Source organism: Helobdella robusta (assembly GCF_000326865.2).
Source record: "Helobdella robusta unplaced genomic scaffold HELROscaffold_4, whole genome shotgun sequence".
NCBI classification, from domain to species: domain Eukaryota; kingdom Metazoa; phylum Annelida; class Clitellata; order Rhynchobdellida; family Glossiphoniidae; genus Helobdella; species Helobdella robusta.
Window position 1 is genome coordinate 4,840,659 of NW_008704902.1, and position 26,125 is coordinate 4,866,783.

The 26,125-nt window shown below is 32.3% G+C and overlaps 2 protein-coding genes across 2 annotated transcripts in view; both read left to right on the forward strand.

Annotated features, from left to right (window-relative positions):
- Positions 1-23: 23 nt before the first annotated feature.
- HELRODRAFT_162564 (hypothetical protein) lies at positions 24-365 on the forward strand (the record flags this gene model as incomplete). The annotated part of the gene is made up of 1 exon (XM_009024734.1): positions 24-365. The coding sequence occupies one exon, from the start codon at positions 24-26 to the stop codon at positions 363-365; it is 342 nt and encodes a 113-aa protein (XP_009022982.1).
- Positions 366-2,559: 2,194 nt separating this feature from the next.
- The window catches only part of HELRODRAFT_107158 (hypothetical protein), a 34,084-nt gene continuing 10,518 nt past the window's right edge, over positions 2,560-26,125 (forward strand). Inside the window, exons 1-5 of the mRNA XM_009024735.1 lie at positions 2,560-2,832; positions 6,576-6,652; positions 8,067-8,190; positions 10,195-10,419; positions 21,000-21,072. Coding sequence (XP_009022983.1) covers positions 2,620-2,832; positions 6,576-6,652; positions 8,067-8,190; positions 10,195-10,419; positions 21,000-21,072 — 712 coding nt within the window. The 5' untranslated portion in view covers positions 2,560-2,619. The remainder of the gene's footprint in view (positions 2,833-6,575; positions 6,653-8,066; positions 8,191-10,194; positions 10,420-20,999; positions 21,073-26,125) is intronic.

Sequence of the window (26,125 nt, forward strand, 5' to 3'; positions counted from 1 at the left end):
CGATGTCACAAAACCTTACCAAAATGTCTCTACGAAAATCTTTACAGATTCTGAAGAGAAATGTCTTGTGGATTATTGTGCAGCAAACTCGTGAAGAGATAAAAAAACGTCCCATCATGAACAAAAGGAAATTGCAACAAAATAAAAAAAATCAAATATCCGAAGAGAGCAACAGAGTAACAAAAAAAAATAAAATTAAAAGACAATTATATGCTGAGAAGGACATATGCGTCATGTGTGGTGAGGCTGGCCGAGACAACGAAATGTGGTTTCGTTGCAGAAATTGTGCCAAGTGGGCTCACGAGCTCTGCACGAGTGTTTCTAGTGCAGTTGATTACATTTGCGAATTTTGCATACATGAATAATCTTATTATTTCAATTTTTGTTTCAATTAAAAATACTTCAAATGTGTTTATTTCCATGAATTTGTTGCTATTCTTTAATGGTCCATTTGGTACTTTACCCGGTCCATCCAGTACACCGCTATTGTACCGAATGGACCACCAAAAAAATTGGAACAACCCACCTTAAAAATTAAATTATAAAAAAATTACGTTATTTGGAAATATTAAAAAAATACCGTCAACTGTGCAAGATAATGACAAATCAAGATCAGTTATTAAAATAGCGATAGCTGATTTTGTTGAGCAAAGAAAAAATATTTAGTGAGCGACAAAAAAAAGCGGTCCATTCGGCCCCCGTCTCCCCTACATCACATAAGATCATGTACATAAGTACATACGGCATAATTAATGTAACACTCATGTTAACTTGAATGGTAAACATGAAAGGCAAGTCCCACAAATCGTACAGTCTATTTATGATACATCTGATTTAGGTTTGTTGGTACCTACTTATGCTGTCTAAAACGTAAAGAACTATTCACCATTTTTTATTTTAATTGTATCAGTCTACATATCATCATCATCAGTATCACCACCATCATCAACAAATTCAATTCACCATCACAATCATTGCCAACATCAACAAGAGCAATTCATCGTCACAATCATCATCATTATCACAACCATCACCATTATCATCGTCACACTCACCAACTCATTTCCCATCATGACAAAATCATCTTCAAAATATGAGCGCCTAAAAAAGCAATTCAAGTGCAAGAGAGATATTGAAGAAGAAGAGGAGGAAGAGAACAGGAGAGATAGTGAAGAAGAAGAGGAGGAAGAGAACAGGAGAGATAGTGAAGAAGAAGAGGAGGAAGAGAACAGGAGAGATAGTGAAGAAGAAAGAGAGAGATCAGCACACGTGACCTGCATTGGAGAAAGTTTAAACGCGCAAATTTATTGACTGTGACTGAAAAAAACATAAACAATTATGTTGTTGGTTGTCGGCTGCTACCATAGAAGATGTTAGCATGTGGGCATGAATGGATGTAGTCTTTTTGTATGTTTGTGTGTATATATATATATATATATATATATGTGCATGCGTGTATGTATGTTTGTATGCGTGCATGCACGTGCGTGTGTAAATACAAACCTGTGTGCGTGTGGTGTTCGCTGTACGTACATAATTGTAATTATGCGCGAAGAGTGTAAGCAAACGTGAAGAGAACATGTACGTAGCCCTCCCAAATATTCATGTAATGGCTTCTTGTGTGGCGTGTAGCCATAAAATCTAGTAGCGGCTGATATATGCGGTTGAGCGAGCAATTGTTCGTTTATTTGTGGGACAACTCATCAATGCTTCCGCTACAAACAAAAGCAAACACAAAATTATTGGAAATGAAAATTTTTTCAAAAGTTTTTTTTAAATGTACGCACTGCAACAAATGGAGGTGCGTGAAACGCGTCACTAGCTTCTGTTAAAAGCGTTCATTTGAATTACACACATGTAGATAAAGTCGATTATATTTGCATAAACTTTTGTTTAAAACCGCAAAAAAATTTTTTAAAGTGCCTCAAAGATAGCATGCAAAAATATTTTCACACATAAACAATAACCATTTTAGATGCAAACGCGACAAACGGAAAATTGGAGTTATTTTGGAGATGATGGAAAATATTTTTACGTTTCATATCATCATGTGTATGTGTGTGTATGTGTGAATGTGTGTGTGTATGTGTGTGTACTCTGTGTCTGTGTGTGTGTGTGTCTGTGTGTGTGTATTTGCGCTATTTGTAAAAATAATAATGAGTTATAGTAGATTTTATAAAAAATTACTTCAATGTTATTCTACAAAATTATTTGCGCTTGATTTTTGAAGGGATGCAAAACTATTTTATCTCATCAGAAGATATGCTCTGCTTGATTTCAAATCAGCGAAAAGTTGTAATAAACATATTGATAAAATTTTCTAATTAATTAAAATTTTAATGAAAATGTGGAATTTGAGTTCGGATGATGTTTACACATGTTTTTATATTGTAAGTTAATTTTTAACTACTTAATTTCAGTTGCATATATGTTTAGTTGTGCGTTATTTCTGGCACTGTATATTGAATGTAACAAGATTGTAATAAAGAATCGTATTTAACTTTCAATTCATCGTTAAACGTTAATTTTAAAATAGTTTTAAATATACAAATCCCGCTCAACATAACAGATGAGTCGGAGGAATTGAGTTTGATCTACCTACGCCTGGAGAAGATTCCGATGAAAGATTTCGCTGCGGAGATCAGAGCACACTTGGATGTGGAACATTTTCTGAACCAGGCGCAGCTGATGTTGGACATGCAGGAGAACAACATGAGTGAGATACTCGACGTCATGTTGAAACACCTGCTCGGAGACGAAGAGAGCGCTACTGCCTACATCGAGGCCAAGAAGGTTCTCTTCACCAGGGACGCAGGTTGGCTGCTGTTTGTCGTTGCCTTTTCGTAGTGTTGTTGGTTTTCACTGTTTGTTTGTTCGTTCGTTCGTTCGTTTGTTTGTTTAATCTGTTTTAAGTTTTGTATTTCGTTGTTGGCTGTTGGCTAGTCCTGCTGGATTATAAAGGTTTTCTTCAATTCGTGTGCGATGATGGTTCTATTGTTCGCTCAAATTAATAAAATGTTTATACTACATTTGAAATTGATTTTATTATGGTTTGATGAACAAATAAAAAATTTTTTTATTGGGTAGAAAAAGTGTTTTATATACTTTTGATTGAATCTTTTAAACGAATTCAAAATTTTGTTCCGTATTATGTACATTCTTGCTAGTTTTTTATTTCTGTAGGTTAACTAACATAATTGGATATTTCATTAACATTTGTAAAAATGATATTTGAAATTTCTTTCGAAGGATATAAAATATGTTAACAAGAAGCACAGCAGTGAATGACTTGATGCGATTTTTTTTCAAAAGTTATGAGGTGCAATTTCGTTCGAATTTTTAAAAATAATTAGATTTGTTTTATGATTGATGAAAGAGTTTCAAAAATTAAAAATCTGCTTATAAAATGTTTATTGAATTAAATTCTATTAAGTTTCTCAATTAAAATGATTTATTGTGTATGAATTTATTTCATTATTAAACAAATTATTTATTAACTTTTCAGAAAAAAATTAATGTTCAACTTTGATTTCGCAATCGAATTGCACAGTCGTTTGTTGGAATTTGCACTTATAATAATTTTTAATCCATGTAAAAATTTTCATTACAACAATTTTTTCAATCATTCGAAAAATTTAATCAACGAACACTTATGTTCAACAAAACAAAAGTTTTTAAATAAATTTGAGATAAGCATTTTTAGAAGATTTTGTAGTTGAAGTTTTCGTGCAATCATTGTAACTGGCAACATTCATTCAAATATGAAACGTCAGTGGCCAATAATAATTAATTTTCATTAATTTTAAATATATGTTGATATTTAATCAGCATTTTTTTCTTTGCAATTTTGAATATAAGCAACGTCAAAAAATAATTTTTCCGATTATTTTTTCCAAAATAAAAATAGCCGACAAACAAACCTTCTTAAATTCACTTAAATTTTTTTTACTAATTCAGCTTACAATTTGACTTTTATCTATCACTAAAATATAAACTGCGAAATAACTAAAAAAAACTTAGTTATCCCACAAAACTTGTCTTTCAAAATGTGAGAATGTTCACACGCAGTTTCATTAAAAGGTTTTTGTGTTGAGAAGGACATGGCATGATGAATTATCAAATGTAATCTCGGGTCAAATTCATTGTGCATTGTGCATGATAGGTCCTGGACAGGAAACCGCAACACCTACTACGTATCTATCTATCCAGTGTCTATCTTATGGATACTTGTGTGTGTATGTATGCATGTTAGCCTATGATCAAACCATATACGATTAGGTAGGTAATAAATTAATCAATCATCAACTGATCTGAGAAGATGATAATTTTGACCATAATTACTATTTCGTGACATTTTCCATTCTTTTTGTTATCAATGTGAGCATTTGGTTATTTTGAAAAAAAATATTATTTACTGAGAATAATGTCTAAGTAAAATTTAAAAACAAAACAAATAAGTAATTTGTTTGTTTCGCAGTTGTACAGAAAACATTTTTGCTAGATATTTGTTAATTCTTATTGAAACTCGTTTCAGACGCAATAAAATGTTGCTGGGTTTACTCAAAATGTTCCAACACCAAATTAACATAATGAATCACTTGTCTTGCTGCCTTCCATTCAATTAATTTCACTCTATGATTGACTATCGACTTTTGCATTTTTACATTATAGTCATCTAAAGTGGTAATTGACATAAATTTCTTGTTGTATCTAAAAATTTTAATCAATGATCAACATTTGATGTTAATAAGTGTGGCTTTTATTTTATCCTTTTTAAAAGCTGTTTTAGACTAAATAAATATTTTCATCTCATTACGTTGTGAGTTGCTTATTTTTAATTCTTCTACTCGTCTAAATCAGCTCCTTTAATTATCACTCGTTAATCACTTCTCTGACTACTCTTTATATAATTGTCGGATTTAAAATGCATACAAATAATTGCAGTTCATTTAAAATTTTAAAAAATGTGACATCTCAGTTTAAGAAGTTGTTGAACTTAATTTAAATAAATTTGAAGTCACGCTAAAAAGTTGGTTGTTTATTTTACATTTTTTCGTCGACTAATACATCTGTCCATTTTTTGCTTATCTGCATTGGCGTGGTGAATTTATTAACACAAAACTAGTTACTATAACTATCAACTCATACAGTTTTATCTGCTATAAAGTTTTTGGATTCACTCACCTAACTATCTTTTATGCAGTTGTTATAGTTGTAGTTGGCAGAATTTGCTACAGAGTGCAATACCATCTTATAAAATGAAATTAAAATCCGAATGATGCTAGCTCCTCTTACATCATCTCTTCTGTTCTACTATCAAATTAAACATTCATTACATTATGCCAAGCATTTTTATTATTCAATCATATACATTAAATTGTGAATTTTTGTCGCGCAAGGGAAACCTTTTTCTGCTCGAACACCAACAGACATCGCCGCCAGCCTAGGCAGTCTCGCTTTTGGCCGAGACTCGCCTCTTCACGAGTGGGCATCTCCGGGTCGGAAAACAAGGGCCGGGCAAAGAGCTTTCGCGACCTGTTGCCAGTCGATTAATCTGGCCCTACTAACCGCCGACAAGTATTCTTCAGACATGTTTTAGACGTTGAACACAACAAACAAAAACTAATTGAAATAAATATATTAATAAAAAATAAAATCAAACAACCCTACGATACTATGCAAAATAAATGTTTTCGAAATGTTTCCCCAACTAAATTCATTATTTGAAATAAAAATCAATTTGCAACAACAGAACAGCAGTAATAACTAAACGAAATCCAGGAAAATAACCCGCAGAACAATGTTCGAATTATCACCAATTACCAAAACGGCCAAACCCAAACACGCAGGAATCGAACTAATTATTAACACACAAACCCTTTCCTTTTCTTTTTTTCCCTTCCTCCTTAAAACGATTGTCCAAAACACTTGCATACCGATTCAGCTGAGAAACCATTCATTCTCAAACATACCAAACCATACCGCGCAGTACCATACCAACATTCACATAAAACCAAATTACTCTAACATTCTACCGGCATAAATACAAAACCAAGTCATGCAATGTTTTACCAACGTGCATACCAGACCAATCCATACAGCAAGCGCGCCAAACCAATCAACATACTCACATGAAACATTCATTCATATGCGCTCCAAAAAAAACTTCACAATGTTATATTATAATATATGTATTATAAATTATATTATAAATATAATTATAAAGTGTTTAAATTGAATTAAATTGCATATTAGTAATTTCATGGTCTCCATGCGGGACTTACAAAAATGTTTTCAACCTCCTGCGTGAAAGCACGCAACATAACCTGCATTTTCAATCGTTCGATGGCATTCTACCAACTTTTGAACGTTTTAATTTATTCATTTATTTATCAGACACCCAATGATATTTATGATCATGCAAATAATCTGTTAGTCGCGTTAAGAATATAAAAAAAATAAATAAACTCTCAAACAATTCACTCGATCTTTCATTCGTTCGTTCGTTCGTTCATTCATTCGTTCGTTTGTTTTTTTGTTCAATCATTCAATCGATCAACCAATCAGCTCAGCAGTTAGCCAAGACCATCCAATGTACATGCAGCACTTTCTGTGGAAGTTATGATTACGATCCTTCCTGGGTCTGCGTTCTGTAAGTTCTTTCAGTTATTGGTTGTTTTTAAGTTCGTGTTGTTGTTGTCGTTGTTGTTGTCGTTGTTGTTGTGCTGTTGTTTTTATCGTTGTTGTTGCGTCAAACGAAACAATTGTATAGTTGTTGTCAGTGCCTAATCTAATAAATGAGAATAAGCGTCTCAGTGATGTGGCGGACAGTGAGTGGTTTGTATGAATACAGGCAGGCATAATCACATTCGAATATTTCTGTTGGTTTAAGCTCGTATATTTATTTGTTTGTTCTTTGAATGTTTATTGGTTCGTTCATGTGCGGACGGATATAAAGAACATGTTCGTTATTGAAATACGAGCTACATACAATCGCCGTGGGGAGGCGTTGCTGTTAATTGTAGTTCCTGCCTGCCTGATATATTCTGCCAATTTGTTATCATTTCCACTTTGTCCCGTTCTCTCTTCGCTGAAACCCAAATAAATCTACTCCATTTTTCTTTTTGTGTTATTTTCTGATTTTAAAGTAATTTGTTCAAATAATAAATAATTATGAAAAAATTTGTTTACCTAAAAAAGTTTTGTCGTCCATTAGTCTGTAATGCATTTCATTATATTTTATTCTCTATTTATTTTTTTTCCAATCAAAACGGGCATCCATTCAAGCGCGAAATAATTCTTCATGTGTACATTTTGTTCGTGCATCAGTTTTTTTGCCAAATCAAGCAATGTGATTGCATATATTTTTGCAATATATATTTGTGTAGATATGTTTTGTGACATTTTCATTTTTGTTAGATAAAGTTATCGATTTGCAATAACGTTGATTTTTCAGTTTTGCCTTAATTTTTGTGTTGACATTTTGTCGATAATTACTTTTGTAAATCTGATAACAATGAAGGTGACCGTCAACCAATCCGAAAATGTTTTTGGAAAGAATCAATATCTAAAAACAACCGAACCAACGATCGATAGCATTAAAACACTTTCCTGTTGATATTGCATAGCTATCAATTGGGTCATTGTCGACAAATGTCAAATTTTGTTTGTTGGCAAGCACACCGATGAGCCAAATTGTTGGTAATCTGGAGCACAAGTACATGACAATTAGTTCAAAGTTTATTGGATGGCCACTTTTTGCTTTATAACCATTGAATTAACGTCAGCCATGTCAGCATTGCATCATCGTTGTTCTTTTCTTGTCGTCATTTTTGTTACTACTTTCATCAGAATTCAAAATTGCTCATCAAAACCAGAGTGTCGAAATCGGTCGGAGTGGCAATTTTTTAAGGGACCGGAGTCGGAGTTGTTGGATATGTTTCACACTGATCAAAACATTTTCATCATTTTTATGATTGGCGCATCGTCACATAATCACGATTATCATACCGTCATCACTATCGTCATTACATTATAACTAAAATTTCAATTATAATGACGATCAGATGCACGGTTTCTTCAGTGCAGAGGCGCCATGTTGCCATTGCTCGCCTGAGGAACCCGGCCAACTTCGGCAGGACCAGCCAGGAGGTGCTGTTCATCATTCTCGTCGTCACCAGCACCAAGGAGGTCAGTCTTTCGCTGTTGGCCGTCACTCAGCGGGCTGTTGAATGAATGTCATGTCGTTCAATTGCTTCATCAGATGATCAATGTGTGAGATGATCAATGTTTACCATAATGAGTGAACAATCATGTGAAAAGTGGTGTGGTTGCAAGAGTAAATGTATGTTAGAATGTTGGCTAAGTGAACTAACGCTACTTTAAAAGCATAAAAGTATTTCCATTAAATTAACCGCAAGATTTAACTTAGTTTTGTGTCACCAAAAACTGTTAATCCACATTCGGCAATGCATGCAAGTATGCAAACAAAACGCGTAATTTTCTGAACTTGCCAGATAACTTTTGATTCAAATGATCACGCGATTCGGTCTGGGAATTATTTCAAACGGTTTGACTGCCATTTTTTGCGTTGTTGTCATTGCGTTGCGTGCATACCACAAAAGTTTAATCGTAATTATGTAAAGAACAGTGTGTATAAAAAGCAGCTCCGTAATTTTCAGAAATGCATAACAAGAAATGTGTGTATGAGCTGACCTAAAAAATTTTTCAGGAAACAAAACAGTTGATGCTTCCTAAATTGAACTTGAACAAGAAAATAATATTATTTTGAACATTAGAGTTTGTGAGCAGCAGTGCGAGAAAATTAAGCACATTCGTTTGTCCAGTTAAAATTTTGTCCATGGAACAAGCATTGGATGGTTGAAACAATATATTCAAATAAAAGAGCCAGACTAAATTATTGCAGGGTATATAAATGCTAATGAAATAACAAAAACCGAATGAATCGTTTAACCATAGCTATGCAAATGTATAATAATTACATGAGCATCGATATCTAAGGAACGTGCGTGCGCTGAATTAATGAAAGCACTCAGACTTGTTTCGTTCAGGCAGTCGAGGCGTATTCCTACCGAAGCTACTTCGAAGTAATTTTTGAATTTGATTTAAATTTTATTGAATATATTTACATAAATTTTAAATTTTTATTAGATATATTTATATGAATCACACGAACAAAGCGGAATACAAACACAAAATTTTGAACAATTTTGAAATTGTGTATCAAGTATAATTAGTAGAACTCTCCTGATAGCTACCGGTGATTCCACAAAAAGCTGCTTATTATTCCCTAAGCACGCCCTCTCGTGTATACGTCACAACTCATTGAAGAGATGACGTTAACTTATTAGAATATGTAGGTCCCATGCAACCAGCTATCCATATAACCATTCAACCATCTCATCTTACGGCAAATTGCACTGTGACATAATAAATGGCGTCACGAACGAGGTGACGAATGATGTTACAGTGGTTTGTTTGCATTTGATGTGATATCGCAAGTTTTATAATTTATTTTTTTCCACTGTCAGCACTGCTTTTTCAACGGTGGCTGTCACCAGTTCCAACATTTCAAATTGATGAAACTGTTATGGCAGTTTAAAAAATTATATCTCTATTTTCCTAAATAAATAGCTATAGTGTTAATACTTTTGAAGTAAATTACAAAGACGTTGACATTGTCGATATAAAACTGCATTACCAAAGAATTTGGTAGCATAAAAACTACAAATGAATCAAAAAAAGAGTATCAAACAAATTTGTGATGTGGCTCAATGAACGAAGTTGGTTGGCAGAATGTTACTTTTTGGCTAATAACTTACAGGGTACTTGCCCATGTTACCATCAACTTCAATGAAAACACGTTGTGTTTTCTAATGTTGTCTTCAAACAACCAACTATACAACAATTAACATACTACAAACACAAAAAGAACAAACATACAAACAAACCTCACAAACAAACATGCAAATATGCAAACAAACCTCACTAACAAACAGGCAAACAAACCCCACAAACTAACATGCAAACCAACCTCACCACAAACAAACAAACATGCAAACACACCCCACAAACACACGTAAAAACCAAACCCACCACAAACAAACCCAACCTACAAACATGCAAACAAGCAAACAAACGCCACAAACACGCAAACAAACAAACATGTAACAGAAAGGAACGAAGACAGCGTTGGAAACGGGCCGAACGTTCGCCACGTTGTTTGCCGACGTCGATCTAAGGCTGAGGCTGCTGGGAGCTCGCAACGAGCAGGAGTTCAAACAGCTGATGTGGGAGCACATGAAGGATCTGGCAGAAGAACAACAATGCATGGGACAGGTGATGAGAATGATGATAAAGATGATGATGAGATTGATGAGGATAACGAAACTATTCGAAGTGTTAGCATGATGGTGATAAAGATGGTTTATTTATTGATTACTATCCTCTTTTCAAAATTTTTCAAAAACATAAACAACATACACACAGTGTATGTATATATACACCTAAACAGCGCATCACACACATTTCATGTCATGGGCTGGAATCTCTTCGCAATCAAACCCAGTCACTGCGTTACCGTTACACACAACTGTGAATGAAGTTGCTTGATTTTTTTAGTACTTCACCAAATTTCTAGCTGAGTAGCAATTTGAAGTACTTGTAATTGTGACACAGAGATTTTAATTCGTATTCCTATTTTGATGCATTTATTTGGAAATGTACAAGGCGAGCGAGTGAAGAGAAACTCATTCCTCAAAATATAACTTTACACAAAAGCACTCTGATGACGGCATATAATTCTTAATTTCAAACTATGGAGTTCATAATTTATTTTAAAAATTTAGAAAATGCAAATATTTTATTTGGAGATTCAAATTTTGCAAAAAAATTTTGAAAAATATTTTCAGTTGATAATTGTAAATAATGATGGTACTAATATTTGACAAACAAAGAAACAGATAAACACAAACACACTCACACTCACACACATACAAACTTAAGCATAATGTTCTTATACACATATATACAAACACACACATGTATACGAACATATCTAATAAAAATGAAAAATTGTAGAAAAAAATTCAATTATAAAATGTGAGAATGTGCTATGATGGATGACACGCTTCTGAATGATCAATTGTTCCTTAATTGCTCCTATCATCAACACTCAAACATCAACATTATTGTTGTTATTAGTTTTTTTTCTTCAAATTATTTTCATGGACAAAATATTTAATAATGTTTTTTATGATAATGTTAATAGGTTAATGTTAATAACGATTTATAATGTTAATGTTACTTAATGTTATTGTCAACCACATTTTTGAACTAGGATTTAATCATTGCGTTATATAATATAACACCACCCGCTAAGCTATTTTATGCGGTCCGCAAGGAAAAAAGAGCCAAAAATATTAAAAAAATTTCCCCCGGGTCGAAAAAATTTGCTAATTAAGTACATATGCGGCTCTTCAAAGGTAAAATAGTTCTCAATGTTTGTCCAGTTTTTAATTTGCAAAGATGGTAATGGAACGTATGCATTACTGACTGCATTGAAACACGTCTCGTGGCTCAATACCAACAAAATTTGTATATTATGCTCCAACACATTTCCAAAAACCACCTAAAAAAGTTTAAAAACTGTCAATGTTTAAATGTGAATTTAAATAAACACAATTGAGATATAGTTATTAGTTATGGCATAATTTGTTTTAAAACACCTAAAAAAATCCCATTGCTTAATAACGAAAATTTTTCATCCCAATGTTTGAAGGCGAGAAATAAACAAAGATCAAAAGATTCCGTTGGCGGGAAATCACAGCATTCAGACGATCAGGTAAGTTACCTCAATGAAAGTTCTCTCTTAATATTTTTACAATTTTTTTACAAACTCTGATTTGTTCAGCAAGCGTCAAATTTCATTACATAGATTAATTCTATGATTTAGCTTTCATTGTAGTTTTTTGAAATATATGTCATGTCTTAACCGTATACCACTCCAAATTAGTCTTTTTAAATTTATGATTTTATATCACATTCAGTCCATAATGTTTTTGTTATTTTCTTATATATTCGTAGCTTACACGGCATATTAGGTATGGCTGTAGTCACAAAACTGAAGTTTTTTTTATTCAATCAGTAACTTCATTTATTCGAACGATCTTTTGTTCTGGTTCGCCATCATACAATGCTCTGTTAGAAATCGCTCATTCTATGGCTCGTCACTTAACATTAATTTTATTATCAACACTCATATGTATATGTATATATAAATATATATTATGTTATAATAATAATAATAAATATATAAATATTATTTAATATTAGTTTAATATTATTTTGACCGAACTTAATGACTCAGAGCCAAATAAATATTAATGAGGATACAGTGCCTTAAATGCAGACTTAATGATCTGATTCGGACCAAAGATAACGAACTCAACATTGTAATTCTAAAGATGTTCAATGTTCACACACAAACACACATACACAAACACACACACATATATATTATGTTAAAACCAAAACATGATGAGTGACACTGAACCGTCAAACATCAAGTAACAAATGGATTAACACTTTGATTTGTCGTTAATTGCACATGTCGGCATTCAGTTGGATATTCAGTTTCAAGCACACAGACACGCAGGAACCGCTGCAACAAGCACGAAATGTGGTTAGTTGCGAAAAACAGTTCCCTGCTGTCACCTGATCTGACGCTGATCATTTTACATATTGCCTTAAGAAATTTAAGGGTGATGGGGTCCATCGGGCCGAGAACCTCGATACATATTGGCAAGAATTCCATCGAGGGGAGGGCGTTCCCATATTTTTTCATTTTCTCGTCCGCTGCCCTGGCCGCTGCCATATATATTATATGTATGTGTGTGTGTGAGTGTGTGTGTGTGTGTAATGATGATGTTGAAGATGTATGAAGGAGGAGGGGGCAAGCATTTGAAATAAATGAGCTTTCCAGCTGCAAGCTTTTTGTCGAATCAATGCAGATCATTCCAAGTGATATGACAATTACGTGATGACGACGAAGATGATGATTATTATGAATATTATTATGAGTAGGATATCGATGATAATGACAGCTTTGACAAAAATGGAAGTTTACTAAAATACTAGAGTTAATTTAAAGTTTTTGAAATAAGTAAAGAAGGAAATTATACGTACAAAATAAGCGAAGAGATGATATAGAAAAGTTATTTGACTTGGCGGGAACCTCAGTAATGTTAAAAGAGTTATCTAATTCAAACCTTTGATGTCTATAATAATAATAATAATAATAACAATAATAATAATAATAATAATGATAATAATAATAATAATAATGGGAACATCTTTTATTTTTCACCATAAAAAACAAACATTGATAAAAATATATATATATATAAGTTAATGTTAATTAAATAATGCGCAATGATAAAAATTTTTAAAAATTGTAAAAAATAATATTAAAGGTTAAGACCATTTTGCTCATTGTGAAGTTAAGTGTAGAACGGTGAAATATATTTAATTAGTATCATAGCTTGTTCCTGTCACAGTAAATGTCATACGATAATCTTATAACAGTGTTTATCAATTTATCATTAAATGATAGCGCCCATGGAACTTTAAACAGTGACAAATTAAAATTATTGTAAAAACCATTAGACGTTATTTCAAATGAGTTTATAACTATTGAACAATGTTCATAGTCTTTATTTAAACAGCAATGCAAATTATTAGAGTATTTATTTTTCTTGTATTGCCTGGAGGATTCTAGATTGGTTTTATGGCACACAGTTAATTCTAGAATCTCAATTTTGTTATTTTGAAGTATGGCGGTATCGGGTCGTAAAGTGTTGAATAATTGAGATATTGGGCGAATACCCTCAGACTCTAAATCTGCAAATATGCGGCAATTGGCTGGAGCGGATATTTTCAGCCAATTGATGATCACGGCCAATATCTTGTTGTGTCTTTCGGTATATCTTGCCAGAGCGGATGTAGAACCACAATTAGAAACTACGTGCTTATTTGTCTGTCGAGAATCACAAAGAGGGCATTGAGGGCTTTGCGTTTTACCCCATCTAAACAAATTTGCATTAGTAGGCAACTGCTGGACTAAATACTTCCTAGCAAATTTGTAGAGGACTCCGGCAAGATTTTCCGTGGACTTTGACCAACGGGATATGTTGTTGGCTTTGATGAAATTTTTTATATTTAAAATTAGTGAACCTTGACTCTGCAGCGAAAAAACATGATTTAAGCTACATTCAATTCTTTTTTCTTCCAAATGACTAAGCGACGACATTATTTGGCCGTATTTTAAGAGCGTATTATCTACTTTGATAAAATCGATCGCTGATTCTTTATAAAGACATTGAATCTCTTTGTTGCTATTAGTTTTAAAATAGTTCCGAAGTTTCAGTCTCATTTTTTCTGTCGCATCTTTTAATGAAATGATGCCATGACCTCCCATTGTTGTTAGCAGAGAAAGTAGTTCAGACACTTAATAATAGTAGAAATAATAATAATAATAATGAAAGGACAGACGTCTGTCTAGACATCTAGAGAAATAAAAGCTCAATCAATAAAATAAAAAAATTAAAAATGACGTTCGAGCAAAATACAGCAATACCTCGCAGCAGCAGAAATAGAATAGTAGTTTAGATAAATAATAAAAATAATCACTGAAATTTATTCAACTGGCTAGAAACATGAGCAAGAAAGCAGAAATTTATTATAGCAGATCAGACGTTGCCAGGAAGACCATGTTGAAATTGTCGAAACAATTATTGTGCTTCAGCAGAGGAATGAAGAACTCAAAAGTAAATCAACTGAGAACATAGAATAAAATTGAGGAGAACGATGCAAAATAGTTCAGTGTTGGAGTTTGTGTGAATGTGAAACAGATAAGCTTAACGTTCAGTTCAGAGGAATGAACCAATTTGAAACCGTGAAAACATTTTATTTCCATTATAATTCATTGAAATTTTTTTTTTGCTTTTTTTGATGTTTTGCCAATTTTTTATTTCATTTGAGGCTAAAATTTTCTTATTTGCATACTTTTAGTTGTCTTCACAGCTTCAAAGTAGAAACCAAACTTTTATCAATGATCAGATTTTATAAAATATTTATTAACCAAAACATATAATAAAAACTTTCATTGATTAAATGTTAAAATCAACTACAATAAAACATTTCACAGTTCATGTTGCTTTGGTAGTATTGTATTTACTACAACTTAATTACGATAAGTATGTTTGGTTGTTTGTCCATGCAGAAATCTTCTTTTGGTACGTACAATTTCAGAACCTGTTATTTAATATAATTCAATTCAACTGCACTCCCACATCACATCGTGTTTGCTAATTTCGCACTGTTTTGGTTTTAATATTTTTGCATCCATTTGTCTATCTCTCTTTCTTTTTCTTTCTTTCCCTCTCTCTCTCTCTCTCTCTCTCTCTCTCTCTCTCTCTCTCTCTCTCTCTTCAATCATTTTAATATCTGCAACGTGACGTGCTTTCGAGATTTTGAAACGTTTCGTTAAAAGTGAATTTGAATAATGACGTAATTATGTGTACTTTTTTTAATTTAACATTTTCTAGTAACTAATTGCCATTTGTAACACATTCAACTCGCGACATATTTCCAAATTTAAGAGGTCTATAAAAATAACTACAGCTATAATGAGGATGATGATGATGGCGGTGATTTAGATGATGATTATGATAATAAGGATGACGACTATGATGAGAAGGATAAGGATGATGATGATCATGAAGAGGAGGAGGAGAATGATGATGATGATGATGATGATGATGACGATGGTGATGATGATGATGATAACGATGATGTTAACGATGATGATAACGATGATGTTAACGAGACTGATTATAGAAATTGAAGATATAAATAATATGATAATAATAATATAACGATAATAATAATACAATAATAATAATAATAACTAATAATAATAATAATGTTGAAATTATTGATTTATTAAACAATTTAAATCTAAGTTAAACCATTTATCTATCATCGCAACATTAATTTATTGATTAAATTCATGTGAGAAATGTCGTAAAAACATTTACTGTTCAATGCACGAGGGCCAGTAAATAAAAAAAACTTTTAATAAGTAATAAAGAATGAAATCAATGAATCAACTGACCCAACTGACCCGTTGAGGAATTTGCTCGTTGAGTTGAACGATTATGTTCTAATGTCTCTTCTACGATATTCGTTTCATTTCGATTCAGTGCACACATCCCGCTATATAATGTTTAAAAACATGTAATTAAGTATTTTTCCAACAACCACATTTACTAAATATTTAAATTAAATTCCATGTTAAATGATTATTATAATTATAGAGTAAATTAATTTTAAAAACGTTAAGACACGCATTTTTTGAAGTTCGGTGGATTTCAACTGAACGATACAATTACCTAGAAGTGGCGAATAATTTTTCACGTCCGTGCAATTGCAGGCCGCACCTTCTGCCTTCCAACAACTAATACCCCAGGCAGTAGCGATATTTCAACTGCTCACGCACAACCAGAACACTTCAAAACTCTGCCTAACTCTTGTTAAAAAAAATCCATTTTTAATATGATCGGGAGAGTTTTTATTATTTAAGTTGTGGTGCACCGAGGAAGAAATAAAAGAAGATGGTCTCCCATTTCAATTCCTATTTTGAAGAATCTATCATGAATAATCGGATCAACCATTTAATCTTGATGCAACAGATTAAACTGTAAAATTCATTATATTTCATTTCAAAACTTCTTTCTAACAATGTTTTTAATAGATTTTTTAAACTAAACATATTTTTTTATTCACCATTAGTTGTAACTGTTTGACACAAACAAAACAGCGAATCCGATCGACAATCTGACAATTGCAAGCTGTGAGCTTTCGTTTAGCAGACTAAATCTCATTTCAATAAAATGCTATGACAATGCTAAGCAAAGGAGGGAAATGGTCAAAATAACTTAAAAATGCTTTCGTGAGAAACGCCAACTTTGTTTTTATCATATACACAGAAGAGTTGTGATGCTAGCTGGAGACTGCTATTATGCAAATATAAATTTATTGGTAGGTGCGATTATATAGATTTTCCAGGATTCTTGGTGTTTTTTTAATGTTGCGTAAAAAATATGTTTCTCCATATCATCATACATTAAATTTCAGTTTTGTGTATTATTAATTAAAAGCATCCTGCATTTTGACACAAATGCCAGTTTGGATTGTTAGAAAAAAAATCTGTGAATCCGTCATTTTAAGTTGAAATAGTTTATGAATGAAAGTTTTTATTTTTTTCAAACAAACGACATCAAATTTGAACAAAACTTAACATGTAGAGTATTCATATGCTAGTTTCAATTACAAAATTTGTAAGGGAAAGAAACAAATAATTTTTTCTAATTAAAAGTAAATTTCCATTCTATTGTTAAAACAGAAGGTTAGCTGGAAAATTTATTCTTTAAAATGTGAAATTTAAAAGTTAATTGTAGCAATTATGCTCATTTGAAAAAATTTCTTTTATAAAGCTTCTTACAGAAATGTTTCTGACGACCGTTCAAAAGATGAATTGCCTTGTCAATTATGCATGAATAATTGCTGTTTTAATATTTTTTGCTTGCTTCCATGCAAGCAGCAGCACCCATGTTTGCAAATGTAACTGCCTGTAACAAGTTCATTGAGCCAGTTTTTAGAATGCAACTCAAATTGTTGCAATTATTGTTAACGTTATCACGTCATAGGCAAAACATGTCGAGAGTGTTAAACTTGATAATTTTAATGTTATAGCCTATTTTTGTGCTGCATGCCAACATGCTCAGTTTTAACAAAATGAAATATTTAACTTTAATTTAAATGAAAAACCTGCAAATGTAATTCAAATAAGTTATAACTTCAATTTAAATAACAAAAGGTAAGCAGATTATTTGACATACTTGACAACATAATTTGCTTGATAGACTACAAAGTTCAAATTTTTAAATTAAAGTTTTGCAAGATCAGAAAATTGTATAACTGAAGTGATTATTTTTCAATTGAGATAAGTTCATCGTACAATTAGAATGTAAGTTGTTGTTAGTTTGTTGAAGATTATGTAACATGGTTTATTGTCATTCATTGCGATTCAAATCTGCGCAATGTACAGCATCTCTCGCATGCGATGTCACATGAGTTAATGTGATTTATTGTGGCATGGCAGTGCAGTGCTGCCTAATTAAATGAAACGAATCGAAAAAATTGAACAGTTCCGGACAAAAACAGACTCACAAAAATTTTTTTTCTTTACGAGTAACATGGGGAACTCAATCAATGCTTTACGATGCCAATTTTTTTCAAGCAAAAATCCCCTTCCAAAGTTTTAAAATTAGAATTAAATGATAAATATATTTTGAATAAATATAAATGACGTTAAAGACGCCTAGTTCGATTTATTTGGATAAATTTTCATAAAATAAATACTTATTTTTATTAAATAGCTTTCAACAAATTTTTAGTTTCATTTGGTTGTTTTTGGATGCATTGGCCATCAAGCACTTCTCACGAGGCTGTTTACATCACTCGCCTAATTCACCCAAACAAATTACGTAAAGGTTACGTAAAAACATCATGTCAAAAAGTTCATAAAATATTTATTGAAGATTTTATACTAATTTGAACAGTGCTCATAAGAGGGATGAATTTTTTATTTGAATGGCGTAAATTTTAAACGTTTAAATCAAGTAAGGTCAATTAATCTCTCTTTGAATAACTTTCAATGCTTTGCTATCGTGTGCTTCTTTGAAATTTAATAATAAGTCTTTTATAACAAAATAATAATCCACAGTTTTAATTGAAATGATAACCAGACCATTGGCAAAATAACGATGATGATGATGATGACGACGACGATGATTATGACGTAGATGAGAAGAGTTATATAAACGACAATAGCAATAAATTTCCCACCAAGACTTCTGAGACATTCGGATCGATACTGATGGGAACGATGACAAATCCTCTTCATCAGCCACATCTGATCATCCGTATCACTCATGCTATCTATCTATCTGTCCCAATTATTACCTTTTTCACTTTTTGAGATAATAATCTTAGTTTGTTTGATTTGTTAAAAATTCATTGATTCAACTACAGCCATGTCTTGGCGGGACATTTGTTTCATTGTAACTTCGATAATATACAACAAAAAATAGAATGAAAACAAAGTTGAATAAAAAACGAAAAATTACAATTTTTTTTATTTTTTTGAAAGCACAAAATACAGTTACAATTATCATACACTGTATACAAACACACAAATTACGCATAAACACAAATTCAAACATATGCATTTAATTTAATTAAAAAAATAGTAAAATAATGTTTAATGATTGTACAGGCTGTATGTACGTACATAGGTGTTGTGACACACACACACACCACGCACACACACACATACATACACACACACACACACACAGACTGCATACAGACAAGCATCCCGTATCACAGTATCAAAATAAATTTTTTCCGATAACTAAATCACTGTATGTTTAACTGCTTGCACGGTTCCATCAATAAATATCTTTTCAAATTATTTAATTAATTAATTAATTAAGCCACTTTTCAAAGTAACAATTTAAAAAAAAAACAAATCGAAGAACAATTCACAAGAGGTTCACACTTCTTTTGAAAAGTAATGACACAATTGCGGATGGATGGATGGATGGATGGATGGATGGATGGATGAATATGTTACTCATGAAAGAATAACAGAAAGGCAAGAACTACATCTGCAATGCTGCCAAACGAACATTTACAATTTCTTTCCTTCCTTAAAGGCTGTCAGACCGAACTCATTTATTTCGAAGTGTTTCATTCCTCTTTTCATGTTTTAATTATTGCCTGCGATCTACACCGTTTCGTGTGCGTTCAAATTGGAATGTTGGTGGTCATTGGGTCTGCTGGTCTGCCTGTCGGTCATTTAATGCTATGCTATTATTTATTTACTTAAACATTCATTCATTCATTTATTCGTTTGTTCGTTCATTCATTCATTCATTCATTCAGTCTTCAACAATACTGTAGTCCTCGTAACAACATACAATAACTAGTATGAAACATTGAATGCTGCTGTTGATTGAAACAAACATTCATTTGAAATGCACCGAAGTGTACTCTGGTTTCAATTCTCATTTCATCTTTCGTTATACAAATGAAAGTGTGAATTGATAATATAATTAGGAGGTAAATTATTCTTAAAATGATGATGAGTTGCACTGTTGTTTGTGCCGGTGGAATTGTTGAAATATCCACACATCAGTGTGACAAATCGTACCCACCATTGCATGTTTAGAATTCAGATATCTGAGGCTTTGAAAACTGTAGATTTTATGAACAAATGAATAACATTTTGAAACTCTGTTCTAAGTATCTAGGTTTTTTTTATAATGTGTACTAGTAGGTCAATTAAAAAAGATTAAAGGTCAATTACACCCTTCCAAAGTTCATAGGATTGAACAACACGCACAAACATCGCATATGAATACGTGCTAAACCGTAAAAACTGTAAAAAACAAAAATGTTACTTGTTTTTACAAAATATTCAAAATAACTAAAAGTTCAAGTTCAAATTATTTGCATGGTCAGTTTTTATCTCATAAGAAGAATGTGATAGTCAGGGATCTTTTTGTCATACTGCGAAGCATCACCAGGCACCTTAACCACTAGGCCACCACACCGTTGTAACGTACCACTTTAAAATCTTCACCGTTTGCTCCTGATGAACACTTGAAATTAGATTTTAACGTTGATGAAAATAATTTTGAGGTTTTTGGAAACATCATCCGTATCGTCATCATTATCAACAACAACAACATTATATTATTATTATTATTATTAATATCATAATCAACAAACCCTCTCATCATCGTCGTCATCATCATCATCGTCATCATCACTATCAGAATCGCAAGAAGCACTGGATGGGCAGTGGTTTGATGGAGGATTGGAAGAAGAGAGCCCCTCACTACCTTGCTGACTATACTGATGGTCAGTTGGTCATGATAGTGATGGTGACGATGGTCAGTTGGTCATGATGATGATGGTGACGATGGTCAGTTGGTCATGATAGTGATGGTGACGATGGTCAGTTGGTCATGATGATGATGGTGACGATGGTCAGTTGGTCATGATGATGATGATGGTGATGGTCAGTTGGTCATGATGTTGATAGTGACGATTGTCAGTTGGTCATGATGATGATGGTCAGTTGGTCATGATGATGATGGTGATGATGGTCAGTTGGTCATGATAGTGATGATCAGTTGGTCCTGATAGTGATAATGAAGACTAAGATGACGACGACGATGTTGACGGTAATGATGATAATGATGATTCTAATAATTTTCCTACTTGCTGATGATAATAAAGAGCATTGTTCGAAGTAACGACACGCGATAACAGCGCCACAACATGATACCGAAGTAAAAACGAACGATGCTAACGAGTGGCAATAACAAAAATGGATTCCATTGAATTCTTTGATGTTCTGAAACGTGCAGCATTCAACTAACACAAAACATTACACACCTGCACTTGGGATGTGCAATCGTTATGCAAACATCGCCGATCAGTTTGTTAAAGATGAAAATCATTAAACGAAAATGAGAATGGTTGTTTGATTAGATGAGGACAACCTTGCAGATGCTTGCACGTACCTTGTGGTCGGTGCATGCGAACAATAGTTTGAGTCTCGTCGAGTATAATCGTTCCATGGAAACAATTTGATTTGTTCGGTACATTGTCGATAGTTTTAACCAGTGATGACGTAAGTACTCAAAAAATGTACTTAAGTATAAGTACTAAGTACTAAGTAATAAAAGTACTTAAGTATAAATGCTAAGTACCAAAATGAATTGCATACTTGATACTTATAAGTACTAAGTATAAGTACTAAGTACATAAGTACCTAAGTACATACCATGGTTAATTTGAAATATTTATAAATTTATTAAACTCAGAAATCAACTCATTATTTACAGTAACTTATTTACATCAATAAAAGAGTTTGTTCTTTTTGAGTAAAAGTAAAGTTTCAAATGATTCATCACTTAAACGATTTCTTTTAGGAGTGAGAATCATTCCAGCCTGGCTAAATATACGTTCCAGTAAATATACGTATAAGGATTGTTATATATATAAATATATATATATATATATATATATATATATATATAATAACTACTATATATAGCGTGCATGTGTATATAGATCATGTAGAGTCTATGATATAGATATATAGATGTCAGAGTGATGTGAGTTAACCACCTTTTAATGACTCAATTAGCCAATGGTTATCTTAACATCCCGCTATCCATGACTAAACAAGAACAAATGTTAATAAGAGAGATAAACAAGAATGTCAATGTGAAAATGTGTGTGTGTGTTTTCATCACAGTTTTCAATTTTTAAATGTTGACATTATCTTATTTTTGCTTAAAATTTTTCTGGTACTTACAGGAAAAATTTATTACTTATAAGTACAAGTACTGAAAAATGTACTTAAGTATAAGTATTTAAGTACAGGTTTCCATATGTACTTAAGTATAAGTATCTAAGTGCTACGTTTGTACTTAAGTACGTACTTAAGTACAAATGTACTTAAGTACTCGTCATCACTGGTTTTAACCAATGGATACCTTGTATGTGTAATCGTATGTAAGTTTTTATGTATTATGTATGTATGTATATATGTAGGTAAACATGTACGTAAAAATATGTATTTAATAAATGAAGTCATGTTTACATAGCCTTAATACCGATAGTTTTATTTACCTTGTTCTGTCATCTTTAAAGGACGTGATAAAAGTTGTTTGATGATTTTATTGGAGTTTTTATAATTATCCTTGCACCCACCTTTAGACTTGGAAAGAATGAAAGTTCGTTGTCAAGATGAAACAAATGCAAGGATAAGTTTGGTTCTACTTTTTGCAACATTTCTTGCAAATGCTCATATGATGATGTCCATGTTGATGTTCACACGTGGTTGTTCATTTGTTGATGTTCATATGTGGCTGTTTATATGTGGCTGTTCAATGTTCGTATGTGGATGTTCATATGTTTGATGTTTATGTATTTGATGTTTTTACAGTAAATAACCCTAACCCTAACTCTTTCCGAGTTGCATGAAACACGAAACCTCTCCTCTAAAATATTTCTCGCTTTTCACTCACGGCACGGTTGTTTGAACATTTTTGATGTGTTCTGCTCAACCACTGGTCAGATTGGACAATAGAAGAACAACAATAAGAGAATTATTTTTTGAAGTTATTTACCTCGCTGGCTTTTCTTCAGCTGCTCTTTGTTTGATGTGAGATGCCGCAATTAAATAACATTACATATTTTGTACTAATAGTTTTTTTATGAACATATATTACGATCAAGAAATAATTTTTATTGCATTCAAAACCCAATAACCTGAGTGACACGAATGAAGGGTTGGCTCAGACGGATTGATTGCGACAATAAGAACGCACGACATACTAGGGGTATGTCGGGCGTTCTTATTGTCAGCTGACACGGTTCAAGGACTCATGCGTTCAACTCAGAGACTATATATATCTACATAAATGAGATGAAAATATTTATGAACGTGGCTGGGGGAGGATGTTGCAATCCTCTTGGCACACAAGTTCAATTGCAAGTAAATAAAGCACCATATGTGAGCAGCAGTGATGCGTGATGATGAAATGGCAAAAGAAAATTTAAATATTAATAACTATATTTCAATTTATAATAGTGAAAATAAATTATAAATTGATGTTTATGTTTGATGTTATGAAGGCATGTATGAATGCATGTATGAATGCATGTATATGTGTGCTGTCTTGTATTGTGCATGTATGTATGTGTGTTCATGTTCATTTGTGTTAGGTTTTTTTGTTTGCTCATCCAGTTATTAATTTTAATGCTTTTCATTTTTACGCACTGAAAATGCATTCTGAAGTTGCATACCAAATCGCCCATTGAAAATACTTCTACTAATACACATGCAATACACTCAATCGTGTATGTACAAAAGTTTAATACGCTGCAAATGTATTCATTTTTTCTCATTTATTTCATATTAACATTATTTTACGTATGCATATGCATGTATCTAAGGTATGTATGTGTATGTATGTGCGTGTGTGCTTCATTTGTTTTTATTTATTTATTTTTCAATCATTTAATCATAGATATGCAGGCATTAAACACGCGAAACTTGAAGTTAAACTGAATTGTACACGAGCAGACATCCTCGCGTATTTTTATGAACAAGCAGTTCGTGTATTCTTTGCTTCTCCCAAATAATGTTACATTGAAAATATTTTGAGATGTTCAGCCTGAAATGTTGAAATGGAAAATTACATCGCAAGTGTGCTTTTAATAATAATTTAACTGGAGAAAGTTAGTGGCGATGATGATCGACAACCTTCCTTCATCTTCACCATCTTCAAATTCTTTTTCCAAAAAAGTCCTACACACTCGTGGAAACTGTTTTATTAAAAATCTGCATCATTAAATAATTTATGTTTTAAATTAACTTTAAAAAATCTATCTGCATCTAAAGTTGAAAATAATAGATCTCACAGATTTTCAAAATTGAAACATAATCAAAAATCACAATAAACATTTGAAGCTAGCGTGATATCCTGTATATGTAATGTATATGCATCATAGAACTCCAAAGCACATCAAGGAAGTTAGAGCTGATTGTTAGGAACGACATGTCATCCGATATTGCATCGTTGCCATCAAGTAACTCCTCATAGTCGTGCTAATTAATTGAGCAGTTTTGCTAGGAAACCAGTACCTAATCTTGAAAAAGATTAATATCTCTTGGATGCTTCATTTTTGGTGATCGTCTGCAATTTAACTATGAAAAAGAAAATTGTTTAAACTGATTAGAGAGTTGGATAAGTAGTGGAATGCACGTTAGCAAATAAATTCACGAACGCAAAACAAAAGGAGCTTTACTATCTGTTTGATCATGCATCCAAATGAATTTTAATATAAGTGCATTGTTTCGTGAATGTAGTATAAAGATGTGTGGTGATGTAAGAATGTTATGTTGTTTGAAGCGTGGTAGGCAGTGGCAGATTCAATGGTTGCTTCGCTACTTCATATCGCAACTCAAAAGCAAACTTGATTGCCTGCCAGTCAACTGGTTGAATGCCTCTTTAATGATTGACACCACGTAATTTAACTTTGAGAACTTTAATCCAAGCGTTTTTGTTTTAATTTTGCTACAATTTTGTTACAAATTTTAAAGTAAAAAATTTATCATAAAAAAATTATGATTATATATAAAATATTATAGATGGGTTTATACTGATGATGATGAAAAAAAAACAAAATTATTATTTCAATGGTTTGGATGATGATGATGAAAACTTTGTTAATGGTAAAATAATTTTGATGACTATGATGGTGATAATGATGATGATGATAACGATGATGCTATTAATGATGGTGATGATGATGATTGCGGTGGTGATGATGATGATGGTGATAATGATAATAATGATGATTACGATGATACCATTAATGATAATGATGATGATAATGATGATGATGATTAATTACTGTGAGAATGATTTCAATGTCGATTAAAAAAACGATGATGTAGCTACTTCTTTCGCCACCGGCTGAACCTTCATCCTTGCTACAACACAGTTATTGGTTTATATGAAACGCAGCCACTGATGATGATGATGATGATGATCAAAAAATGATACTGATTGCAACAAAGATGGTGATGATGATGGTTATAGAGATGGTGATGATGATGGTTATAGAGATGGTGATGATGATGGTAATAGAGATGGTGATGATGATGGTTATAAAGATAATGATGGTGGCTGGTATGATAATGATAATTGCAAAGAGGAGACTGATCACAAATACAATTATCATCAGATGATTTTGATATTGACGAGCATTAAAACATGATAATATTAATAATTATTACAAAGATGACGATGATGATGACGATAAAGATGATTAAAAGAATGATAATGACATTACAAAGATGATGATGATTACAAAGATGGAAGTTATG